General features: G+C 41.0%; 4 protein-coding genes across 5 annotated transcripts; 3 read left to right on the top strand and 1 right to left on the bottom strand.

Moving 5' to 3' along the window:
- Positions 1–193: 193 nt before the first annotated feature.
- On the top strand, positions 194–4,425 carry LOC138192404 (GTPase IMAP family member 4-like). Of its 2 annotated transcripts, XM_069139781.1 has the most exons (3): positions 194–1,098; positions 1,290–1,361; positions 3,085–4,425. In XM_069139781.1, the coding sequence occupies exons 1-3, from the start codon at positions 1,086–1,088 to the stop codon at positions 4,014–4,016; spliced, it is 1,017 nt and encodes a 338-aa protein (XP_068995882.1). In that variant the 5' UTR covers positions 194–1,085; the 3' UTR covers positions 4,017–4,425. The 2 variants fall into 2 exon arrangements, with proteins under 2 accessions (XP_068995882.1, XP_068995881.1); XM_069139780.1 differs by having other exon boundaries at positions 194–1,361.
- Positions 4,426–5,819: 1,394 nt separating this feature from the next.
- LOC138192410 (GTPase IMAP family member 9-like) lies at positions 5,820–8,339 on the bottom strand. Its single transcript, XM_069139789.1, has 3 exons — positions 8,021–8,339; positions 7,146–7,213; positions 5,820–7,048 (listed from the first exon to the last, which is right to left on the bottom strand). The coding sequence occupies exons 2-3, from the start codon at positions 7,165–7,167 to the stop codon at positions 6,204–6,206; spliced, it is 867 nt and encodes a 288-aa protein (XP_068995890.1). The 5' UTR covers positions 7,168–7,213; positions 8,021–8,339; the 3' UTR covers positions 5,820–6,203.
- A 778-nt stretch (positions 8,340–9,117) lies between these two features.
- LOC138192411 (claudin-9-like) lies at positions 9,118–10,848 on the top strand. The gene is made up of 2 exons (XM_069139790.1): positions 9,118–9,203; positions 9,374–10,848. Exon 2 carries the CDS (start codon positions 9,560–9,562, stop codon positions 10,226–10,228), a length of 669 nt encoding a protein of 222 aa, XP_068995891.1. The 5' UTR covers positions 9,118–9,203; positions 9,374–9,559; the 3' UTR covers positions 10,229–10,848.
- A 6,243-nt stretch (positions 10,849–17,091) lies between these two features.
- Positions 17,092–25,964, top strand: slc25a10b (solute carrier family 25 member 10b). The gene is made up of 11 exons (XM_069139756.1): positions 17,092–17,699; positions 20,884–21,003; positions 21,423–21,537; positions 21,634–21,682; positions 21,789–21,830; positions 21,917–21,960; positions 22,060–22,130; positions 22,816–22,908; positions 22,988–23,065; positions 23,193–23,249; positions 24,305–25,964. The coding sequence occupies exons 1-11, from the start codon at positions 17,610–17,612 to the stop codon at positions 24,404–24,406; spliced, it is 861 nt and encodes a 286-aa protein (XP_068995857.1). The 5' UTR covers positions 17,092–17,609; the 3' UTR covers positions 24,407–25,964.
- The last annotated feature ends 554 nt before the right edge of the window (positions 25,965–26,518 follow it).

The raw sequence follows: 26,518 nt of genomic DNA, 5'->3' as shown, positions 1-26,518 counted from the left end.
TCCTTATTTTAAAAGTAAGATTTTGACTTCACAAGACAAAAAAATACCAACTGGAGTGCAACCATGTTCATCCATACTGCCATCTCGCAGTTGTATTAGTTCCATCAGATACGTGTAGAAGCCCATCAACGGCATTATGCTTACGCCCATCCCATTGTCATGAATGCAATGTCTCAAGTATGCCTTGAAGCAATTTCTTGGCACAAATGTTCACTTGGACTCAAGGATGAACTGATACGATTTAGGTGGCCAAAAGTCACTGTGATCTCTTAAAAGACTTGGTGGCCATAAACCACCCCAAATATCTAAAGGGATAAAATAATGAAGTCATGACATGTTATATCCAAGGTCAGCTTCGCTGTGACATCATAATGTTCTTCAAAATCATTTTTTGGGCCATTATTCAGCACCATAAGTAATTGATGACACTAATCTTAGGTTCCCACCTTAACACTGTGATGATTGCATCGATCTTCTATGCTGTCCAGTTGCAGATGTATAAGGAGCATCAACATTTTTGTAGCTTTTTTTGCAGCAACATCTATAATTTCAATCAGCTTTATTGGCCAAGCATGTGAACGCATACAGATTCCTTCAGTCTTTTCTATGACTGCTTTGCGGGGGTGTATGGTACTTCTAGTTTGTATGTAAAATCACTTAGTTTCAGTAGGAGGAGACTTTCACAATAGAAGGATGTGATGCACTCCAGAGGTTTTCTTGTCTCCCCCCTTGTAAACAAACAGACCTTGTTACATGGTCGTAGTAAAGATAACCAAATGTGATCAGTTAAAGAGCTTGAATAATGTCCTCATCTTGTTGTTACACTTACTAAAAGCTACCGGCCGGCCGGCCCATACACAAACCTGTTGAGTATATTCAGAGAACCGGCACAGCCTCTGCGGGGATTCACATTTTCACATGTAAACCAAAGACAATACAAGGAAATAGGAAGCCCCTTGTGCACGGGCTTCCAGAAGTTTCCCAGATATCTGATGTGAGTCGAATCACAGAGCTTGTTTAAGTTCACAACTCAGGTCTGGAGGAACAAATTGGGTTACCTGGGACCTGGAGAAGGTAGATCCACGATGATGGCTGAAGGTAGGAAAATCTGACTTCATAGAAACGCAGAGCAGCATTGATGCTTTGATTACTGTAGGATTTAACTGTGATAATGTGGCACTGAAATGAGCACAGCGAAAATGGGAAAAAAATGTAGACATTGATGATAATTCCTGTATTTAATAGTCTATTTTCTTTTGTGTCTCAATGGTATCATTTTCATGTCACAGCAATACCACTCCGAGAAAAGAAGCAGAAAACTCTACCCCGGTCTGATGGGTGTGGTCTCAATAACTTTGACGGTATGCTCCTTCATTGTCTCATTTCTCATGACATCTCAAGAATTTTTAAACCACTTTCTAAGGATAAAGTTTGATTAGTAAAACTGTTTTTATTAATTATTATTTAAAACTATTATTCAGTATACTTCACTGTTGCTTTTAGATCAGTAATAAATTTGGGGTCACCATGTTGAGAAAAATCTCTTTGTTTGGTGTTTATTCATCTCACTACTCTTGTTTTTAGCTGTTACGAGAAAAAACACAAAAGAATCTGTGGTTGTAAATAAATAATAAAGATTTATAAAAAATAGATTTTGGGTTCTGCAACTCTCCCAGATGAATGAACCCACTTCCTGAGAGATTACAGCTGCCAAAATGATATTACTAAGCCAGAACACAATGTGCATTCTTGAGGTCGCGCGTATACTTTGAATATATTTACTTACTGCAGGTTTTTATAATATTATTTAAATTGAGCAATTCACAAGACTGCAAAATGGCACCCACTCGTTTGAATGAAAATGTCTGGCCCCATGAGCACGAGCCCAAAAGGTTTTGGCGGCTAAAGTCACAAACAGAACTACTTGTTCTCGGCTTTGGGAAGATTTACAAATATACAAATTTCTATGGTTTAGAAATGCAAAGAGGAAAATTAAGTGGCTGCAATGAATTGAGCTTTCTGAAGATATCCATGGTTTACATTTGCTCGCTTTTAGTCATCTTTATTGTTGCCTTGATTGACACATTGATGGAAGAACTATTCTGATCCTTTATTTGAGTAAAAGTACCAATGGAACAATGTTAAAAATATTCAATTCATGGAAAGAAAATACAAGTAAAAGAACATAAATATGAGCAGCAGTACTGGTTTGGTGCCTGTGGCTGATATATTTTTCTATATGACATCATTGGATTATTACAGTATGTTTCTGTTGTAGCTGCTGAAGGTAAAGACACTTTGAACAACTTTATATTCAGTTAAAAAAAAAAAAACAATGTGATGATAATCTGTTTTTGAGTTTTGGGACTTTTCCGCTAATCTTTGATTTTTGTTGAGATACTGGATCATTTGAACATCTATTGAAATGAAACTATGAGTAGTTTAGCAGGGAAAATCACTATTTGGTGGAGCTGTTCAAAACACAACAACACATTGGAAATGTGACCCCGACAACACGTTGCTTTTTGTAAGATGTCACAAGCCAAAAGTTGGAAACCACTGGTTTAATGATTGACAACGTGTTGTACTTTAAAAGTTTGTTATATTATCCATCAAGTCAAATCTTTTTAAAAGCAACTAAAACCGTCACATGAATGTAGCAGACTAGTGGACAAGAGGAAATATAGTGGCATCAAATGATAATATGTCATCAAATAAAGTACAAATACTATAGAATCGTTCTTGGTGCAGTACGAGTTACCTCCTCAAATGAACATGTGCTGCTCTTCTTTGCTCTGCACCTTCTGCAAACAGCTGTCTGTCAGTGGTATAGAGTATGTGTGCAAAGTGTACTCATGTGTGCACAATATAAGAAACATGTCCGCATGTCAATATTGATCAAAAACATGGTTAAAGATAAGCAAGACGGACTAGAGGAGGATCTACAGCAGCCAAAGAAGCTTTTCATTTCGGGTGATCCAAGAACCGACAAATAAAAGCACCCACTTCAGACCATCAGGTTAAAGAAATAAAAAGATTGACTTTTGCTTTGTGTATTCATTCACCCTCTGTTGTATGCCACAGCTCTAGATTTGTCTGGAGGCTTGAGGATCGTCCTGGTGGGCAAGACTGGATCAGGGAAGAGTGCAACAGGAAACACCATCCTGGGAAGAAGCGCCTTCAAAGAGGACCCGAGCCCCGTGTCAGTGACCAAACACTGTGAGATACAGAGCGGGGAAGTGGACGGGACTGCGGTCCAGGTGATTGACACTCCGGGTCTGTTTGACACCGCCATCACAGAGGAAGAATTAAAAAACAGAATAGAAGAGTGCGTCACGATGTCAGTGCCCGGGCCTCACGCCTTCCTGCTAGTGATCCGGCTCGGCGTAAGGTTCACAGAGGAGGAAAGAAACGCTGTGAAGTGGATCCAGGATAACTTTGGAGACGATGCCTCCATGTACACTATCATGCTGTTTACATGTAAAGATCAAGCCAAAGCTGACAATGCTCTGAAGGAGTGCAAGGAGCTTCGGAGACTGTCCATTACATTTGGACGCAGATATCACGCCTTCAACAACAACGACACCAATGACCGCGTACAGGCCAAAGAGCTGATCGCCATGATCAAAGACATGGTGAAGGATAACGGGGGGAAGCACTACACAAATGAGATGTATGAGAAAGCCCAAAGTAAACTGAGAGAGGAGGAGGAGAGGAAGATACAGGAAGAGGAAGAGAAGAAAGAGGAGGAGAGAAAAATGTGGGATGCAGAGAGGGAGAAGCAAGAGAAAGAGCGAGAAAAGGAGAAGAAGGTTCGAAGAAAGAACATCTGCGTGGCCTCGGCTGCTGCTGTTGTGTTGGTGCTGGCCAGCATGGTGATCGCGGTGGGAGCCGACACCACGGTGGCTCTGGCTCTCGGAGCTCCGGCACTCGTTCTGGGAGTGTTATGTGGCTTAGCTGCCATTTCTATATGGAAGGGCATAAAATGCAAAGCTAAAGCAAACATTCCAGTATAAATAGGCAGAAACTAATGTTGGACATGTTTATGCAGCTGCAGTTTGTGACACTGAATACACAGTAGAAATATTCATACTGTTCAGAACTAATCAGTGAATGATGTGTGTTGGCCTTTTCTGCATTCTGCTCCTAAAATGATTAAGTTTGGACTTTAATGTTGCAATAACAGAAGTATGTGAATTTAATGCAGATAGCAAATAAACGGTATGACATGCAAAACTTTAATTTTTTTCCACTCATTTATGGTTTGAAGCCTAAATATGAATGTGTTATACTTGAACAAATATATTTGTGGCTCCTGACAGTTTGAATCTTAATAAATAATATTAGAACTTAAATTCTGTAAATAATTTTTTTCCCACAGTTCATGCTTTCATAACTTAATTGCTGAATTGCTGAAATAAAAGATCTGCCCAGATGAATTACTGTGCCTTATTCAAACTATGATGTTCTGTTTCCCTTCCTCTATTATTAGTAACATTATGAGTCCATTTCCCTAAAAGGAAATGGGAAACAATGGCAAACGTCCACTGACTGATCACAGTGGCGGAAACAGGGCAACCCCTCACCAGACTGCTAATCGGACTGTCAGCACATAGCAGCTCCAGCAAAGTGACCACGGAAGGCCTTGAACTGCTAACCAGAAACTTTAGTAGAAATGTAAAACAAAACATCCTGAAGCTGAAACACCTTTCTCTACAAACTCTACAATTATAGATCAATAAACTGTTCAATTTTGTAAAAAGGAGGTTCAAACACCAGAGGGCTGATATTTTCAGTTGTGATAAAAGGTTAGAAAGTGAGATTAACAACTACAACAAAATGACCATTTACGGGCTAAATCTTGGTGTTTACAGCAGACTGTATAAGGAAATGGAATCAGTTCATTTACAATCGCTGAGGAACCTACAAGAAGCCATTTGTTGTGTCTTGTTATTTATGTTTTATATGGATTAACCTTAAGTTAAAATCTTTACATCATTACATTCAAAGAAACTACAATTTCCACCTTGCAGTTGTATTCCACCACGAACCAGTCAAGTTGGGTCATGAAATCTAGTGAAGACTGCATATGGATACAATATTAATGTAGACTGCATATGGATACAATATTAATGTAGACTGCATATGGATACAATATTAATGTAGACTGCATGTAGATACAATATTAATGAAGACTACATGTAGATACAATATTAATGTAGACTGCATGTAGATACAATATTAGTGTAGATTGCATGTAGATACAATATTAATGTAGACTGCATACAGATACAATATTAGTGTAGACTGCATGTAGATACAATATTAATGTAGACTGCATATAGATACAATATTAATGTAGACTGCATGTAGATACAATATTAATGAAGACTACATGTAGATACAATATTAATGTAGACTGCATGTAGATACAATATTAATGTAGACTGCATATAGATACAATATTAATGTAGACTGCATATAGATACAATATTAGTGTAGATTGCATGTAGATACAATATTAATGTAGACTGCATACAGATACAATATTAGTGTAGACTGCATGTAGATACAATATTAATGTAGACTGCATATAGATACAATATTAATGTAGACTGCATATAGATACAATATTAGTGTAGACTGCATGTAGATACAATATTAATGTAGACTGCATGTAGATACAATATTAATGTAGTAACTCTACTGAATCCTTTCTGGGTTTAGCAACAACGTGAAGTCCCACCAGCTTTAGTTGGAATTGTTGCTTTCATATTTGGGATTTTGATAAAGATTTTGACACCACTTAAAATAACACATTTAACACAATAATAACTTTATTCTTATTTAAAAAGTTACATTAGCAGTTTCCATACAAATATTCTTAACAATAAAGATATACAGCAACTCAACATATTATTTATTTACCATGACAGCATGAATGGTCTTTGTTTCCGTCTGTCTCTATGTGGCCCTGTGGTGGACTGGCAATCTGCCCAGGGTGAACCCTGCCTTCACCCAATGTGAACTGGGATAGGCTCCACCCCCCATGACCCTATTCAGGTTATGAACAGGATGAGCTTCATAGGTTATCATTTAAAGCATGAAAGGTGTGACTAAAACTAATGATTTACTAATGCAATGAAGAAATACCATAAAAATCTTGTGAAATCCTAGTTGGCTTCTCAATGGCTGGAGATGACTCAGCTGTTGTTTGTTTTGGGTCGGATCCACCTCCCGATGGTTTTAGCAATGCTGGCACCTGCCATCAGTAGAGATGGGCCGATGTATGCAACCACTGCTTCGTCCGCCACCACAGCAGCGCCCGCTGCAGGGACAACTGCTGCTGCTGCTGCCACCATCAAATAATTACCTGTAGAGTTCAGAGTGTCTCCACACTTGCGCCACCAGTTTTCGCTGTTCAACACCCTCTGGGTGTCTTCGTATATGCTGCTGGTATAATGGCTCCCGTTCAATTGCACTGTTTGGTCAATCTTTTCCAACAGATCGGCCACCTGAGTGCGATTTGTCTTGCATGTGTTGTCAAACACAAAGTAGCCAGCTTTACATTCACTAATGAGCTTCCTCAGGGGAGGACTTTTGTCTATATACTTCTCAATGGGTGTTTTCTGGAGCATATCCCCCCTCGTGAAAAGCACTGCTGTATACTTGTAGGCTTCCTCACCAAAGTTTTGCTCGATCCATTTGACAGTATTCCTCTCCTCGTGTGTGAAGCGATTGTCCAGCCTCACCACTAGTAGGAATATATGGGGTCCTGGGACAGACATCATGATGCAATTCCCCATCTCCCTTTGGACCTCCTGTCCCTCCATCGATGTGTCAAAGACACCAGGGCAGTCAATGACACTCACAGTTCTTTCATCAAAGTGTCCGGTTTGTCTTCGACATGTCTTTGTCACGGAAGATACAGACATCTCTTCTTCAAAAGCCCTCCATCCCAGGATGGTATTCCCTGTTGCGCTCTTTCCTGATCCAGTCTTCCCCAGCAGGATGATCCTCAGGTCCTTAATCACTGGAGAGCAGGACTCTGCAGACAAAGAGTGAAACAGTTCAGCTCTTGTTCTAAGTGGGTTTAAATTCATGTAAAAAGTGTACACATACTGCATGTAAGTAAAGATACTGACCTTCAGCTGAGGTTAAACCCATCTTGTTGTAGAAAGAAAGAAGTCGCAGGAAACAGGATCAAACGGGCCTTTAAAACACAAAATGTGTCTGAGCTCATCTCTTAGTTGTTCTTACAAGTATTCTGTACTTGTGTGTGCTATTTATCCCTCCCTCCATCCCTCCCCCTTCCTCTTCCCCCTCCTCCTCCTCTGTTGCCCCACCTTTGTGCTTTCCAGTGAAATTAAACTCTTTGTTTCCCTGAAAATGAAACTAAAACTTTCAGAAGGCTGTTGCTATGGGATTCAAAACATTATTTGAATGGCTTAAATACACACTTCCCATGTTAAAACAGCTGACACCATAATCTCAGTTTTGTCCTGCATTTTTAAATGAGATTGAAATCATTTGCTTTTTCTTATTGTAGACAGAAACCTGACTAACATTTCTACTTGTATGTCCTGTTCATTGATGATCAACATTCACTGTTCTTAATATGACACCACACATGATTCCACAATGTAGCTGTTTGAGAAATTTGTATAAATGAGACAAAGAAATTGAATTAAAATAGAATTTAAAAGAATAAATATAAAACCACTCAGAACTACACTATATTTACAAAGTACACACGCATACCGTTCACACTGACATTATATGTAATGACTGTAATGATGTAGTATAGAGAAATATATAATATATTGGGATATGCACACAATAAGTAACAAAATCACAGAAATTTTGACTTTTCAAAAAAATGTATTGTCATTTATGGCCAATTGGCAAGCAGGGAAACGACCATGCTCGCCAACATTTCTTGTTTATTTAGATTTGGAAACATCATCACTTATCTGGAGTCATACTTAGTTCCCTGACAAACGTCCAATGTTGACTTTACCTTGAGTTCGTTTTTTTAGTCTTCTCTCCTATCAGCATCAGCTCAGTAATAAAGAGCAAAGTCAGCAACCAGCTAACCAGGAGTTAGTGGAAGCTTAAAAAAGCCAAAGAGAAATGGCCCTCTCAAATACACCTTTTTGAACTTGGAACTGGATGTCTCAATCTTTGACTTTTGATCTTCTTTTCTCTCTTAATCTGGAGCCTCCAAAGCAACGATCAGCAGTTTAAAAAAAAATAAAATTAAAAAAAATTCCCTTGTGGGATTAATAAAGTAAGTAAGTAAGTAACTCTCTCTCTCTCTCTCTCTATCTTAAAACTGCACCTTAGTTGATGCTTGTGTCCTTCTCAAGCTGAGTCAGGCGTATTTAGATCCTCCCAGAACCAGCAGTGTGTTTGGGTACTCCTACTAAATAGCAGGTTTTTCAGAGGGCGTTGGAGGAGCTCGTGAGTAAAGGAAGAGAAGAAGAGAAGGGCCAGAAACATGTCGCCTAAATGACTGGAAGAAATGAAAGCAGCTATGTGAGAGCGTCTGTAGGGAGGCGATGTCTCAACGTGAGGAAGCTCTGTCCTGTCAGGCTCCTACCAGGCTGCAAACAAGCAGCATGTCTGTCTCTGCATTGAGAAATAAAGAGCACAGCGCTGAAGTGCCTCAAGCAAATGTACGTTAAAGTCAATGAGGAAACGTGTCTTTACTGCCATCTAGTGACTGGCAACCCAACCAATTATAATTTATCCACAACTCAACCAAACCGGTTTACACAGCAAGGTGCTCAGTGCAATCACCTGAACATTTTTGTCAACAAAAACATAGAATATGAAAAGAAGTGTTGATTTCTATTGGCCTTGTCAGGTCCTCCATGTTCATCAGAAGTTAACCAGCTTCAATCTGCCCACTTTATCTCCAGAGATGACAACATCCAGCAACATCTCTAACACAGTGTCTTAGTGTCCTTCTGCTGTCAGTTCATTTTCTGCATAATTAGCCTTGTGTGTGTGTGTGTGTGTGTGTGTAGTATGCAGTATTACACTGCTACCCTCCTCCTACACCTCTGTGTATGAGATCTAGCGAGACAAGCTGACCAGTCATAACAGAAGAAACACACCAACTACTAGCATCATAAGTCTCTACTGCAGCAGCTGGAAACCCTCCGATGATAATCAGACGTCCGTCGACTTCTGATTCAGTAAGTTTTACAGATATTTGCTGGAAATTTGGAATTGAGTTGTAAATTGCTTAAAAGAAACTTGAACTGTTGTGCAGTTACCTATTTCTATTCTTACTTTATGTGTGAGTACATTTAAAATGCTCTTCTACAACATGAAGTCAATTTGTTGAAGGTAATTTCCTCTTTAGAGTAAATAGGTGGTAAATAAGGACACAGAGAAGAAGAGGACTCCTCATCGCTGGACATTGTGCTGAATGACTGAGAAGACACGGTGAAGACGCCACTCGGTGATCCAGTGAAGGACAAGAAGAGTCCCGGACGCTAACGAAGCATCTTTTAGACGGTGAGAGCTTTCTAAAGTTTCTTCAGCAACCATGACCTCCACAGGTCTCCAGCTGATGGGCGTGGTGCTGGCCGTGCTGGGGGGGGTGGGCGGGGCCCTGGTGTGCGCGGCCCCGCTGTGGCGAGTATCCGCCTTTGTCGGGGGGGAGCTGGTGATTGCTCAGGTGCTGTGGGAGGGACTGTGGATGAACTGCCTGTCTCAGACCACGGGCCACATCCAGTGCAAGACCTATGACTCCACCTTGGCCCTGCCCACGTCGGCCCAGGTGGCCCGAAGCCTCACGGTTCTGTCGCTGCTTCTCTGCCTTCTGGCCCTGATGCTCGGCGTGGCGGGGGCCAAGTGCACTCACTGCATGGGTGACGACAACCAAGCGTCCAAGGCTCGCCTGGCCAGGATAGCAGGACTGCTCTTCATCGTGGCCGGCCTTGCCTACTTGATACCCATCTGTTGGACTGCCTACGCCATCATCAGGGACTTCTATGATCCAAATATTGCAGCGCCTCTAAAGAGAGAGCTGGGCCCGGCGCTGTACCTGGGCTGGGGGGCCAGCGTGCTGCTCCTGGTGGGCGGAGCTCTGCTGCATGTCGGCTCCTCCGCACCAGGGGGAAGAGCGCTGCCGGTTTTCGGAGGAGCAGCGAAGGACGGTCCACATGGCGGGGCAGCGGGAGAGCTGAAGAAACCGGAAAAGGCCTTTGTATGAGAGAGTTGTATCGGACATGTGAGGTATGAACAACACGGAGGTCACGACCTCGTCACCAAAACTCCTGAACGTGTCTGAGAGAGGACGGACAGCCTACGATTTCTTCCAAATGATGACTAAGCTGAGCTGAAGTTGTGTTTAAATCATCTTGTGAATCTCAAACACTTTGGACACGACACTCAACACTCTCAAGGTTTCAGAGAGAATCACTTCATTTATGGCTTCGTGTCGCCGTAGGAGTTGAACTGCATTGTGGGAGGATTTAGATGCTCAGATGTTTACTAATGCACGTGACTTACATTTCTGAGATTCCACTCGGCCTCCGCTCATGTTGTTCGTGTGTGTGTGTGTGTGTGTGTGTGTGTGTGTGTGTGTGTGTGTGTGTGCGTGCGTGCTCATGTGTGGGCAGTTGGAGTGATGCTTGTTTATATACTTCAAGTTAATTAATATCTTAATAATTTTTCATGGTAATAAATGATTCTTTTTTATTTTACTATACTTCTGTGATGACATAGATTTGTACAGTTTTACAGAACATGTGACCAATGCCTACATATGAATAATCATTAAGATTTTATAATTTGTTGTAACAGCAGTTTAGTTGAACTAAATAATAAACTGGTTTGGCCTTTTGTGTTCTTTGACTGTAGTTCAACATTTTCCATCAAGTCAAATACAGTGAATAAAATACTATTTTTAGCCAGCATGTCCAAAAGTACATAATGTGTCGATATCGCTGCAGGGGGCCTTTTACAGTAAATAATCATTTTTCCATGTTATACCTTAACATTAATATGACCATTAAAGGGTTGGTTATAATGGACTAACTTTTTATGATAATAATCAAAAACAAAAACAAAGAAACACTGCACTGCTCTATTTTAATGACCTTATAATTCCAAGATACTATTTACACTAATTAGTCTCTTAGAACATTTTCTAACCGCTGTATGAAAAGAAACCAAACTCATTACAAAACAAAGAGTTCTGAATACACGACATATTCACTGGGAGTCTGTTTCCTATCGTCAGGTATTATGAGTTATTAAGAGTTATTAAGAGGACAATTGCCTTCACATCATCTACAGTTCAGTTTGTTCTTGACACTTTAGTTTGAGCCCTTTTCTCTTCACTATGTCACAGTTTCAATTTAAAATCTGTCTCATTCACTATTTGGTTCATTTTGTTCTTGTTCGCTCTGCTTCCTGTTTTCTGGACGTGTTTCCAGCAGCTATGTTTGTTAGCTGACATGTAGAAAAGCGCTTGTCAAACAACATGTGTTCCATCCCGACACTGTCTGTAGTAAATGAATGTTTCGTGACCAACATACCTTTAATTAATCTTTTGTTGCTCGACTCTTCCTTCTTGCAGCACTTGTCGATGTTGTAGTTCCTTAACGTTGTTACTTCTTATGCAATACTTATAATATACTTCATATTTTTAGTGTCACTCAACATTTGTTTGGTGAGAAGCACATCTGCATTTCAAACAGTGACGTTGCACACCTGTGTCTACTTCATTACTTGATTGTGTGATGACGTGACCCATCACTAACATGTTACTGCCCCCTAGTGGTGTGGCATATTAATACCTATAATAGAGTCCTCCAAACAAGGAAAAACCACAAGGTATGACTCAAAGTACACCACCAGGAAAAGCGCCAGATACAGTCCTGCCACCTGTAGATTCAACAACTGCACACTCATTACAAGCCACAAATAGCAAATATCTGCAAACACATGAGAGACGGCACCAATCTCTCCACGTTCAAATCCATATGAGAGAGAGTGATATAATCCACCTTCTGTCAAAATGTTATTTTTTTTTATTTATACACTTTATTAATCCCCGAGGGGAAATGTCTTCACTACAGCAGGGGGGCTCTCAGGGGGGAGCTGCTGCAGCAGGCTGCCACTAGCGCGGCGCCAGGTAACCTGACCTGAGGTGCATGTTTTTGGATGATGGGAGGAAGCCGGAGAACCCAGAGAGAACCCACGCAAGCACAGGGAGAACATGCAAACTCCGCACAGAAAGGCCCAGGACCGGATTCGAACCCCGAACCTTTTTTGCTGTGAGGTGACAGTGCTAACCACTGCACCACCGTGCCGCCCTCTTTTTTTTCTCTAAATTTTTTTATTTTATTTTTTTTATTTTATACACTTTATTAAAATGTTATATTAAATCCATATTAAAATATGGATGGTAACCTTTGACCTGACCTGTCAAGTGATTTATGACCCCCAATCCCCACCCCTTTTATGGCCCTGGGAAAGGAAGTGAGGAATTTAAGGTTGATGACCTTTGACCTGTCAAGAGATTTATGATCCTTTTTATCACCCAATGAAGGAAGTGAGGAATTTAAGGTAGATGACCTTCAAGGTATTTATGATCCCTTTTAAGGTCCATTAAGGAAGCAAGTAAAGTATTTATGGTTGATGACCTGTGACCTGGGTCTCTCGCTTTTCTTATTTTACCTTAAAACCCTTTCCACAGAGATTTACACCTGAAACAGCAAACATTTCAACAGTTGTTAGGTTTAAAATGTTCACTTCTGCACAGTTGTACTCACTTTAAATGGACAGTAATGGATATATGTTGCTTTGTGTTATGACAACATTTTGCAACTGTAAACTGTAAGTAATCCACATTAAGTCACCACAAGCATGAGAGACATTAAGACGTCACTTTCCTTTCCAGCATGCAGAAGTGTCCTCTGCATCGTGAAATGTTCAGCTAACGTGTGCAATGAAGGAAAGTGATGTCTTAATGTCTCTCATGCTTGTGGTGACTGAATGTGGATTACTTACAGTTGTGTTATAACACAAAGCGACATGTATCCATTACTGTCCATTTAAAGTGAGTACAACTGTGACCAAGTGAACATTTTAAACCTAATAACTGTTGAAATGTTTTCTGTTTCAGGTGTAAATCTCTGTGGTAAGGGTTTCAAGGTAAGATAAGAAAACTAGAGACAGAAGACTTGTGGAGAGTCCAGTGAAGCTGAACTGGAAAAAGGCTGGAAAGTTGAATATCAGTGTGGTTGCTAGCTCAATATATTCCATTTGTGCTTTGACTGCTGTCAATAACTTGGTGACTTACAAAGATCTGTGTGGTCTGTGGTTGAAGGCTGACTGTCTGACACAATACCTGTTGTATCCCCAATTGTTTTCCCCGAGTCCGTTGATAGAGGCAGTCTTTAGGCAGTTTCCGGTCTTAGCTTATTTTTTATTAAGCATAGCATACAAGACATCCTGCATAGCATACAAGATATCTTGGAGAGCCCAACATCAACCAGAGGTCTCTTTGTTGGAGTCTGACTTCCCCCTTTCCGGCGCGCACACACACATATACTATAGGAAGAGGCGTTACATACAGTGAGGCGGGAACATTTGCATATGTTTGACTCAGTGCTTTTCCACTGTCCTCCATTTAACCCACATCCCCCTTTTGATCTGATAGTGAGTTGCACCCTACTGTGACCCCGACGTGATAAGTTCCTGCATAAGCAATGTGTTCTACAATGCTTACAGTCAGTATATATTTTGAGCTTCTGTGCTAGGTTATGTTCACAACAATACAACACTTACATATATCACATCATATCACTTACATATAGGTCGTACCATCAACTACCAATCTTAAGGTGTAGACAAAAGGCTGTGTATGTAAATGAGAGTGACACTGCTTGGCCAAAAGGTCACAGTAGGAGGTCTGCAACCTGTGGGATCACATACTGTTGTTCTTTGAGGCATTATCAGATGGCTGTCTGGAGGACTCCAGGGGGTGAAGGAAGACAACCCCCACCTCCACCAACCAACAAAGGATACATCGATACACATGACTTTTTGGTGGAAGACAACCAACTAGCATACAACATATGAGCCCTCATATGCACTAAGCAGATCTATATTCCACATACCCTAAATGTTTGATAAACAGCGCTTGCATGGACATTGTTTGATTCTGGACCAATGGATTAGATAATCAGAGACTTGGATGGTTTAAGTTTTTAGTTACCTGTTGTCCTGGCGGTATTTAGAGTGACGACTTCATTTCAACCGTATGAATCCATTCGCTCCCTATAAACCCAACCTACTTCACTCTCATTGGTTCGTTTTACCTCTGGGGCCACATCATTAGGGGAAGTCTGTAGGGGGCTAAGATCAGCTAACATCAAAAGAGGTTCATAAACCATTGGACAGGTCACAGGTCATCAACCATAAATACCTTACTTACTTCCTGAATGGACCTTAAAAGGGATCATAAGTACCTTGACAGGTCAAAGGTCATCAACCTTAAATTCCTCACTTCCTTTCCCAGGGCCATAAAAGGGGCGGGGATTAGGGGTCATAAATCACTTGACAGGTCAGGTCAAAGGTCAGCATCCATCATGTTTTGACAGAAGGTGGATTATATCACTCTCTCACACAGAAAACAGAAGGTTGTGGGATTTAGATTTGTATTGTATTGTTTTCAATCTTTTTAACCTGCGTTTTTTTTAGTATATTGAAAAGCACTATATAAATAAAATGTATTATTATTATTATTTAAATGGTAATAAATTTGATCCAGTCAGATCTCAAACCATTATGAGTAGTAAGAGCAGATAACACCAAGCAACTGTTGCGCTCTGTAAGAAGGAGACCAGCCACTATTCAACATGACAACCTCTGATTATTAATGAAGAGCTAAATATTAGAGTTAGTTTTATGATTGCAGTGCGACCAGTGTGGGTGTCACCAGTTTGAGAGCCAGTTCGATGATCTGACTGATTTTGTTTTTGCTGAAGGTGATTGTGATTTTTAGAGCCCATTGAGTTGCCTCCTGCTCTTGAGTGGTGTGCTGATCATCAGACCTCTTGGAGCTTAATGGCTTGTCAATGCAGCATGTTCACAGCTGTGAATAAGGTCAAACTTTAATGGTGTCTTTGCTGCTTTGGCCTGTCGTTTTGTGTTGTACAACATTTGAAAGGTTAAAGCATGCCAGTACATGTTCATGTGTCGAGTTGAGCTGCTATAATTTTGAGGGTTCAGGTGTGACTTAGGAAATGAAAACATGCAAACCAGAGAAAGGATAAGTTTCATTGGAAACATTACAGAAACGGATTGAGCGTAGAGCCGACAAGCAGCCAAGTAAAAGGGAACTGATGTGTGACAGTGTGTCCGTCTCTTCCCTGGATGTTCTCTGCTAACTCTGCACAACAACTGATTTAGACGTGTTCGGAAGATGTCATGCAAAGACCTGCTGTTGTTGGACCGAGCCAGAAGTTCCTCCTTCTTAGAAAGGAACAAACATTGCAAGTTCATTTTCAGTTACTCTTCTCTCTTGACACAGAATAATGAAGCATTCTCAGCTGCAACATGACACCATTTCATGAAGAGACAAAGACATTTGAATAGAATAGGGAAAATGTTTAAATTCATTTAAATTTTCAGAAGATGTTTCAAATTAAATGACATTTTGTTCCTGCTAAACACAGTAAAAGTTTTGATAATAACACTGAATCAACTAGGTATCAGCACTTGGTGAAGCTACACAAATATATTCTTTATATTATGTATCTTCAGACCCATGTTTCATATCTAAAAAGAAACAAATCTTCCAGTGTGAAAGCTAAATTGTAGGTTTTTCAAAATATTTTGGATTTACTTACCTACAGATTGACAAAAATCCAAGAATGTTCAGCAATCTGATCAATAACAGAAATGTGCTTTTTATTCTTTCTGTCAATAATTTGGAAAGGGTGCAGCCTCCTTTATATTCATCTTTCATGATTGTTAAATTTTCCTGTGACTCTCTTTCAAAGACACAGTTCATAGATGATGCTACTTTATACTTCCACTTGTTGGACTTGGGCTCCTGTTAGTACAAAGCCAACATGTGTCAGCCCCCAGTCCTGCGTGTTCTTTAATGAGGCAATAGGAGAAGATGTCAGGCTTCAAGATATTTATTTAACAGCAGCAGAATAACCAGTTTACAGAGCTCTGGGTCCAGACTATGTTTCCCTGACAACAACAGAGTATGTGTCAGTTCATGAAGTCTGATCTCCTGACTTTCCCTCACCCAGTCTTCTTATAGTCCAGACACCAAAAAGTCATGTGTATTGATGTGTCCTTTGTTGGTTGGTGGAGGTGGTGGTTGTCTTCCTTCACACCCTGGAGTCCTCCAGACAGCCGTCTGTTCCTGTTTATGCCTCAAAGAACAACAGTATGTGACCCCACAGGTTGCCGACCCCCTCCTGTGACCTTTTGGTTTGGCACAGTACTTTCACTCTCATTCACACATTCACAACCACACCCTGTTGTCTACACCTTCATTCACAACCACACCCTGTTGTCTACACCTTCATTCACAACCACAGCCTTTCGTCTACCCCTTAGGATTAATAGTTGATAATACAACCTATATATAATTAATATGATATGGCATATATATATGTTGTATTATTGTAAACATAACCTAGCACAGAATCGCACACACTCTATTACATTTCAAAGGGAAATATTGTACTTTCTACATTTATTTTGACATTTCTAATTAGTCTACTTTTAAGATAAAGATTTTGACACAATCCTATAATAATATCAAAATCTCAACACTGTTAAAGATAAAAACTGGTTTATAAGGTTTTTTGACTTCTGATACTTTAATAGCCTACTTTTTACACATTTACGAGTCGAATGTTTTACATCACTAAATATTTACATCAACATTTTAGAATTGTAATTTTACAGTGTTGGTACCTTGACTTAAGTAAAGGACCTGAATACTTCTTTACTGTAGCAGCCCACAATGACGTCACACAGACTCATTATTCTGCCGAAGCCATTTGTTTCAGAACATGTCCGTGGTCCTCTTAAAGAGACAGGACGCCTTTGTTCTCTCCACAGCTGCACAGACGATACGTGCCACTTTAAAACCGCCTGCCAGGTAATAGTGGTGAAAGTGGGCTATGTGCGGGCTTCAGTGTTCTCGCAACCCCGCAGTCGACCTTTGGATCTCGTCCCCCCCGGGGCGGGTAGGCAGCTCCGCCGTCCACGGAAGCAATTGGCTGCGCTCTTCTCTTCTGTCTACAGCTGCTTCCGTGGCTTGAAAACACAGCATACCGTGCACACACGTACGTTTTTTTTTTTTTAACGCACATTAAGTGTCGCGAGTGTGCGCGATGGTGCTGGAGCTCAAAGTCCCCGGTCCGTGGTGCAGTCCCTTATCGGAATGTTTGAAGATTAACGAGGAGCTCCGTGTCCTGTAGACCTCTGCTGACAGCTGTACCCAGCAGGCCAGGGAGCCCACGAGAGCAGGCGCACGGCGTATCGAGGCGGACTGAGAAGAAGGAAGTGCCCGCTGTAGCTGCATCGGACGACGGCACAGCCCGGCCACCATGACCGAGAAGCGGATGTCGCGGTGGTATTTCGGTGGGCTGGCGTCCTGCGGAGCCGCCTGCTGCACGCATCCTCTGGATCTCATCAAGGTGAGGCTGAGGGGTGCAGAGGAGTGCAGGCCTGTGTCCACTGGTAGTCGTATAAAAGACAGGATACAATCACTCATCACTGTTCTTACTAAAGCTGCTGCGAGCTTTTCGCTGTAAGATGCCCCCTCTGAGATTTCTCATGTCAGCGGTGATATCACAGTCATGTCTGGGATGCACAGAGCAGAATATAGGCCACGGGTCATCACTGTGTTCATTACTGGAGGAAAATAGTAGGAAGTTATTGTTAGATTAATTTAATGTAAGATCACTTTGATCAGGGAGCTGTGTGTGTGTGTGTGTGTGTGTGAGAGGGGTCATGCAGGTTCATTCTTGATGATTTCACCTCACTGCTGCAGAGGAGTAATTTCACTGCAGACAGCAGCACGTGACCCTGATAACTTTCGACGGGTCCTCAGCAGGTCACGTGGCTGTAATATGTAGTCAAGGCCGCTGATCACCACACTGCAGTGAAATTCTCCTCTACAGTTGTTTCATGTCTGCACTAACGTGCTTCTTGGCTGGTAAGGCCATATGAAACATTCAGCAGTTTAATATTTCAACTTTTAACAATTAGATGATTAATAGATGAGTTGACCCATTTCCTTGTGCTTTTAGCTTGGTTTGTATTACATTGTAAATTCTCTTGTCACATAAAATCACATGTAAAATGATCAGACTGATGCTCAAAACAATGAACTGTGTTCCACTGCCACCTCAATCGATTATTTTCCTCCTGTGTAACATAACTTTTTGATCAGTTCAACAACATGATTGCAACTTTTTAACTTTGATGAAATAGTTCGCTTCAATGAAAGAAAGGAAACAATGAACTTACTGTATGAGGAGGAACAAACAAGACACACAAGAACTAAGAGGATGTTGTGTTCTGTGTAACCTGACTTTGCAGCGACGCCTTTAAAAGTCTGCAGCTGCATAACGCTGAACACGTAGCAGATTCCTGTAAAATGGAACAGCAGGGCATCTAAAATTAGAAGATAGTATTGTAGATTCTGACCACGCAGTCATTGGAAATCTGCCTCGTCATGTTTCACTCATTTCTGATGTGTCATCGCAGACATCACAAAAGCTGCTCTGTTGTTGTCCTCAACTAATTTCTCAACTTGATTTGTCTGACTTCAAAAATGAAGTTAATATTGTAGCCAGACACGTATCAGCTCATCTGGTTTAATATTTAAACTGGATGCGTTCAGGTGTTGGATTAGTGACAGTGACCCCTGAGACAAAGCACACACATCAGTGAAGGCACAAACAGGGAAGGAAATGCTCTCCAAATACAATAATTCAAATATTTAGGATACATAGGGAGGCTGTAGCTCAGTCAGTAGAGTGGGTTGCACACTAATCGGAAGGTTGGTGGTTCGGTCCCCAGCTCCTCCTGTCCACATGCCTAAGTGTCCTTGAGCAAGACACTGAACCCTAAAATTGCTCCCGATGGTGAACCATCGGTGTGTTGTAAGTCGCTTTGGATAAAAGCGTCAGCTAAATGAAATGTAAAAAATGTACGTACAAAAGTCCAACCAGGGAAAATACATAAAGCAAATAATGAAAAGTATTCAGGACAAGAAGGCAGCAGAGAATCAAAGCTTTTACAAGTTTAACTTTACAGACTACTGTGATGTGACTTTATTAAGTTTTTGTTGTCGTTTTCCAGACAAGAAAATAGCCACGTCGGTTTTAAATATACATATTGTGTGTCAACATAATGCCTATTTTTTATATCTGTGAACCAGCCGGCAGCCAAACTGACCATGCAGTCGATGTCTGTCATCGTCTCAGGAAGAACAGCTCTTGTAATATGTGGTTTATTAATCCAAATAATGCTTTGAAATGTGCTGCAGCAGGATCCTGAGGTGACCATGCAGTCGATGTCTGTCATCATCCCAGAGAGAACAGTCTTACTCAGCAAGCCCTTTGTTAACTTATCGCTGGCTCAGCATTTTTAAATCCTAAAACAAAATGTAGTTTCTGAGTTCATTTGTAATATTTGGTTCTGCCAGTTTGTCGAGAGCCTGACAGACATTGGATCTTCGGAGTAGATGCTGATTTTCGGGAGTAAAAACAATCCGATTTTGATGTATAGGCTGATATTTTTTTATACATATAGCAGCGTGGGTGACGTGGCGGTTGTCGGGGAGAGGAGTAGATTAGAGTTATTTTCAAAAGGGAAAAGGATGATGGTCATTGTTCATTAACTTTAAATCAAAGTATTTCACAGACTGGTGTTAGGTTCAGAACTATAACATAGCGCTGATAGAATAAGAATCAAACCCACAGTCAGACAAACACAAGGCTTGAGTTTTACTTGCAGCAAGGGAAATCCATGCAGGGTCTTAGAGTTGTAAACTCTTCACCTGGCATCAGCCAACTCCAACACACACTTCCCTCTTTGCTCCTTTTATTGTGTACATGGGGTTATAAAACAGCATGTGATCTCTTTGCATCCTATATGGGTATGTTTGCTTTTAACATATGTGTGTGCTAAACTAGGTAAACGAGTTCCTCCTCCCCCGAGGGGCCATATACTGCAAGAGAGGAACTCGTAGAATGTGCATGCAGTACGAGATATTTCATCTAAAGTTTTATGCATAGACTAACGGAAACTTTGCACACATAACAGTAACTTAATTTACACACTGACAATGAGTTACTATTTTTTCCTAACAACTGGTCAGCAGCTTACTGTGAAGACACAGCTAGACTCCAAGAACACACCACTTTCTGCTCAGCCGTGATCCGAACTCTGCCACATGTGCTGTGTTCAAAGGATTATAATCCAGTTTCTGTAAAACGAAATCAAAAAGTTTTCAAAAACAAATTCCAGGCTCCATTTAGTGGCCTTGAAACTGAAATCTTAATCAGAACAAAGGAGTAAAGTGACACAGCTGAACTCCTTGAACAAGGACAACACACATTGTTTAAACATTAAAAACAATGATTGCCTGAATTATACATTACCATCGTCCTCTCTTTTTTTCTCATCAGTCTGATTCAAGACTCTGTGAAACTGAATTATGTGAAACAGAGTTTGACCAATACAAGAGCAGGAACACTATATCTGTAGATTTGTTGTCTGTATTATTTATTATGTCACTACATAAATACATTTATGGCATGTAAGGTTTTCAAAAGGACATAAATCTGAACACGCATCTCTCTCTCTCAGGTACATCTGCAGACACAGCAGGAGGTGAAGCAGAGGATGTTGGGGATGGCCGTTCATGTGGTGAAGAACGATGGGCTGCTGGCTCTCTACAGCGGCCTCTCTGCTTCCCTTTGCAGACAGGTGTGTGTGTGTGTGTGTGTGTGTGTGTGTGTGTGTGTGTGTGTGCGCGTGTGCGTGTGTGTGTGTGTGTGCGTGCGTGCGTGTGTGCGTGCGTGCGTGTGTGTGTGCGTGTGTGTGCGTGTGTGTGCGTGCGTGTGTGTGTGTGTGTGTGTGTGTGCGTGTGCGCGTGTGTGTGTGTGTGTGCGTGTGCGTGTGTGTGTGCGCACACCCACACAGTAGGATCACTTTATAAAGACCTGCAGAAAAGCAGTGTCTTCTGTAACACACCCCATCTCCCCTCTCCTCTCCTCTCCTCTCCTCTCCTCTCCTCTCTTCTCCTCTCCTCTCCTCTCCTCTCCTCTCCTCTCCTCTCTTCTCCTCTCCTCTCCTCTCCTCTCCTCTCCTCTCCTCTCCTCTCCTCTCCTCTCCTCTCCTCTCAGATGTCCTACTCCCTCACCAGATTTGCCATCTATGAGACAGTGAGGGACATGATGGGCAGCAGAAGCCCGGGTCCGATGCCTTTCTACCAGAAGGTCCTGCTGGGAGCCTTTGGAGGTGAGAACACACATATTCTGCTTCTTCCTGCTTTTCTTTTTCCCCTGTCATGTAATTATACAGGACTATGTGCCAACATGTCTTCTCTGCTAATAGGTTTCACTGGTGGCTTTGTTGGCACGCCGGCTGACATGGTGAATGTCAGGTAACACTATAAAATCACAGGTTTTTTTTACAGCCAGTTTCTAGTTATTTTTTGCTTAGAATTAATCTGCAAACAGTGAAAAATATCAAAATGTTTTTGCTTCTAGGATGCAGAATGACGTGAAGCTGCCACCAGAACTGAGGAGAAAGTGAGTGTCGTAATTACTAAAAGTTTTCAGTTCAGAGCCTCGAACTTTCTTTGTAATTTAACAATGAATTTGGGCTTTAATTCCAGTTATAAACATGCCATAGACGGACTCTTCAGAGTCTTCAGAGAAGGTAAATCTCAAGCAGAATGTAGAATCATCAGGTGTGTAACTTCACGTGACACAAAGAGTGGCATCACGTCTCACATCTGATCTTTGTCCTGTCATGCAGAGGGTTTAAGAAAACTGTTCTCAGGAGCTTCCATGGCCTCCAGCAGAGGAGCGTTGGTCACTGTGGGACAGGCAAGTCACATGACTCCAAATCTGGGGATAGGCTCAAGTTAATACTCAGGAATCCTTGAGTGTGTTTTTTTGGGGGGGACAGTTCAGGTATAAAATCAATTGATCTAAATCTCCCTGGAAATGCCTGCTGGTAATAAAGACACGAGGGATTCTTAGAACAGGAAAGAGTTGTTTCTCATTCCACAGTATTTCTTTATTTTGCACTTTATTCTCCCTGGAAGTACACAATCACAATTGAAATCCAGTTTTCTTTCTCTGTTTAAGATATTTTATATTGTGTTAAATTGGGCAGCTTCATGAATTTTGAAACAATATTGGTGGTGCACTTCAGCCTGGCAGTGTTATTTTGTACGACCACCACAAGGGACCAAAGAGTGGAATTTAAAAATGTTGATAATTTGTCAGGTTGATATTTATTTGTGACTGTGTCACCTCTTGTGAAATACATAAAGCCTCGTCAAGATAATGTACTCGACAGCTGTCATCCCAGCATGTCACCACCATGAGCACCGAGATCTTTTTCTCAGTTTTAAAAGAATCCAAACTGAACAAGGATCAACTAACCTCTGAGTCATGTTCCACCTCAGGGCTGGTTGGATATTGAAGCAGTGAAGGATTGTGGGACACAGTGTTTCTTTTTACCATTAAAATATGACGCGTGTTCTCTTATTTTCTCCATCTTTAGTTGGCCTGTTACGACCAGGCCAAGCAGCTGGTGTTGGGAACAGGCATGATGGGAGACAACATGCTCACACACTTCCTGTCCAGCTTTATTGCTGTAAGTATGTGCTTTGATTTGTGGAAGTCTGATTGAGTTTTTCAGGGCTGATCTGAGCGTGTGAACTGTTGCTCTGCAGGGAGGCTGCGCTACGTTCCTGTGTCAACCTCTTGATGTGCTGAAGACGAGGCTGATGAACTCAAAAGGAGAGTACACGGTGAGTGGACTCGTCCTCATCCCTTTTCATTGTCTCATCTCATCTTCTCGTTTTTTCCCGTTTCTGCTCCTTTGTCGTCTTCATTTCTCAGGCTTCATTTTAACTCGGCATGTCTCTCTCTCTTCAGGGAGTGACACATTGCCTACAAGAAACTGCGAAACTGGGTCCACTGGCATTTTATAAGGTATAAAACAGACCTAATATTTCGCTACTCAAATGTATTATTTCACTCTCGTGAGTCTGTGAGGAATCGCCTTTGATGCATCCTGAGCAGATGGAAGTGTTGCGTGGCTACAGAGGAACAGTCGAAGATAAGACCCAATCAATACAAAAACTACAATACCATAAAACAATCCTGGCAAATCTTGCAATTTTTTTTTAACATTTCTACTTTTTAACTTTTGTTGCTCCTGCAGACTTTAAATCAAGAGTCTCCGTTGTGATTGGTTCACACAGCTTGACAGTTCTCAAAGTTTGGTACACATATCGGTTGGCCCGATGAATTACATCGACCACAGAGATATCAGAAAGATTTGATGTACCACACAATGTTATGAACAGCATCAACATCTTACAGCTAGCTCAGCTAGCCCCCAGAAGTTAGCATCTTTAAAATAGAAATATGCAATTTAACATACTTTTTAAACATTATTATTATTATTATTATTATCATCCAAACCTGTGTAGTAGTAGTAGTAGTAGTAGTAGTGGTAGTAGTGGTAGTAGTAGGTTAGGTAGTTACTTTATTAATCCCCGAGGGGACATTTTTTTCGCTACAGCAGCATATAGAAGCAATAAGATAATAATAGAATAATAGAAAGCAATAAAATAGCAGTAAAAACTATAAAATATAAATATAAAATATAAAATGCACAGTATGTACAGTATATATATCAATATATATTATATACAAACAACCAAGAAACACAGACAACAGTGTTATTGTTGTGTGATGGATTTTGCCAGAGGTGAGTTATTGTACAGTCTTATTGCGGTAGCAGCAGCAGTAGCACTAGTAGTAGTAGTACTAGTAGTAGCACTAGTAGTAGCAGTACTAGTAGTAGCACCAGTAGTAGTAGTAGCAGTAGTAGTAGCACTAGTACTAGTAGTAGCAGTAGTAGTAGCAGTAGTACTAGTATTAGCAGTAGTAGTAGCAGTAGTACTAGTAGTAGCAGCAGCTTTAAACTGACAGATGTTGGAGAACAGTCGAACCAATTTAACGTCTCCATCTTGTTGCAGGGTCTCGTTCCAGCAGGAATACGCTTGATTCCTCACACAGTGCTCACCTTCATCTTCCTGGAGCAGCTCAAGAAAAACTTTGGCATTGTCATCATCTCCTGAGCTCCGTGAGCGGCCTTTCTTCAGCCCCTTCGTCATCACTCTGCTCGTCGAGAAAGGAAGACGTGTACGGTTTCTTCTTGGCATGCCTTGCTTTCCTTCTCCACTTGCTCTACCTCTTATCTTACAGCGAGAACTTACTTGATTCTGATAATGGAGAGCACCAAGTTCTGGAGGGTTCTGATCCTTGTCCCTCTTAATAAAGGTGGATGACCCTAAAACAGAAATGACTACATGTAAAGGTGCTGTAATGAGATTATTACTGCAGAATTTAGAGAAGATACTAAGATTATCTCCAGCAGATGTCTGTTGTAATTTCTAGTACATGACGTGTTAATTTGGAGTTCAGGAGGCCGCAGCAGATTCGGTGATTTATGTTGTCCTCTCCTTTCAAAGCCAAGTCCACCAGGAGGTGTGTGATGCTTTCAAAGTTCACACCAATATAATGATGGATGTTTTCTAACCTGACACTAAGTTTAGGATTCAGCAGAAGTACAAAATGTACTTGTAGAGTTGTAAACAAACAGCGTAGCCTTGTCACCAGTTGTGTTTGGACCAGTCTATTTCCCAAAAGCCTAATTACTAAAACATGAAACTGTAATGTAATCGCACACTTATCATTCCCATCAATGACCAAATGTGTCGCAATGTTGATTTATTTGTTTGCTTTGACGTCATTTGATTCATATTGTAGGACTGGAAATCAACAACTAACAATTTAAAAATTCATTCATTTTCAAGTGATGCTCCTTTATTTCATTCCACTGCCATCATTTTGCCGTCAGATCCAGAGAAGAAGAGGCCTACGCTTGTTTGTGTCGAGTTTTTTTAAAGCGAGGAGGGAGTTAGTGGGGAAACTGAAACAGAGAGCAGGTTGTTGAAGTCCTGATGAAGGCAGAAGCTCTTTTAGTTCTTCTGTGGAAAATCTGTATGACCACTTGATCTCTTCAAGTCTTTTTTTTTTTTATTATAGAGATGCCTGAAGAGAACTGCTGAGTGCAGCATTTGCATCTATAATGTTAGTGTTTAGTCAGGCTGAATGCATGTCAGACTCGGGATGCTACTTACTTGAATGTGGCACTTTATTAAAAAGAAAAATCCTTCACTAACCTGCTGTGTAGAAACATGCTGTATGTTAAAAGCAATTTTTAATTTTTTTTTGTTTTTTTTTAATTTGAAATGTTCCAGTTGAGGATGTTTTGAGGGTCTTGTCAATTATTATCCTTTTGATAAGTTTGACTGTCAGTGAAACGAAGCGAACACTGCTGTGCCTGCTGTCTTTAGAGACCTCAAGTAATATTACCTTACCCAAACTGCCCTGCAGGGGTCAGTATCGTGACGTGCAGTAGTCTGTTTCATCCCAGGATGAATTGAAAAAAAGAAATCAGAGTAGTTTCAGATAATGTTCATATGGGGCACAGTAGGATAACTCCGCCATAATGTTGGTAGATTTTAGCCCAACTTTATTCACACGCACAGATATGAAACTGGAGGGACAGTTAGAGAATTAACATTTTGTAGATCATTAATGATTTTGGAATTAAAATACTAATGAAAATAAGTGTTTGTTTTTGGACTTCATTATTACAGTATGGCAGAGTTGTATTTTGAAAGGCAGATTGTTGTAAATCACAGCACATATTTCTTTTACATTCCTTTTGTCACGTCATAAATCAGCTGCAGAGCCTCTGGGCTGTTTACTGCACAAACAGTGATCTCTGTGTTTCTGTACAGTGATGCTGCCCGTCTTGATGAATCAAGCTTCACCCTCCAGGATTTGCCCTCATCACAGCAAGGACATATATTTTCATGTTTTCCATGACCAGTTCTTTGCACCAGCCCACAGACTCGCCGTACTTTACAGAATTACGACCTCCCAGCATGCACCGTGCAGTAAAGTGGTGGTATTCAGGCATAATGATGAATGGCACACAGTGTGACTCTGTTCCTTTGCCTTGATAAACACAGCTGCCCATTCCCTTATTAATACTATCCATCACATTAGTGACCGTTCACCTCTCCCATCACACGTATGTGCGAGGAGTCGCCTCTGTGCGCTCGGCTCATTTTCATAGTAGTCAGGAGTGCTATTTGCTGCCTGTGGTACAGTGATTA

Source organism: Embiotoca jacksoni, unplaced genomic scaffold, assembly GCF_022577435.1.
Source record: "Embiotoca jacksoni isolate LCO1_2020_lvr unplaced genomic scaffold, fEmbJac1.0.p SCAF_85, whole genome shotgun sequence".
Classification (NCBI taxonomy): domain Eukaryota; kingdom Metazoa; phylum Chordata; class Actinopteri; family Embiotocidae; genus Embiotoca; species Embiotoca jacksoni.
The sequence above is the reverse complement of the archived record's forward strand: the minus strand, read 5'-3'. Positions and strand labels throughout refer to the sequence as shown.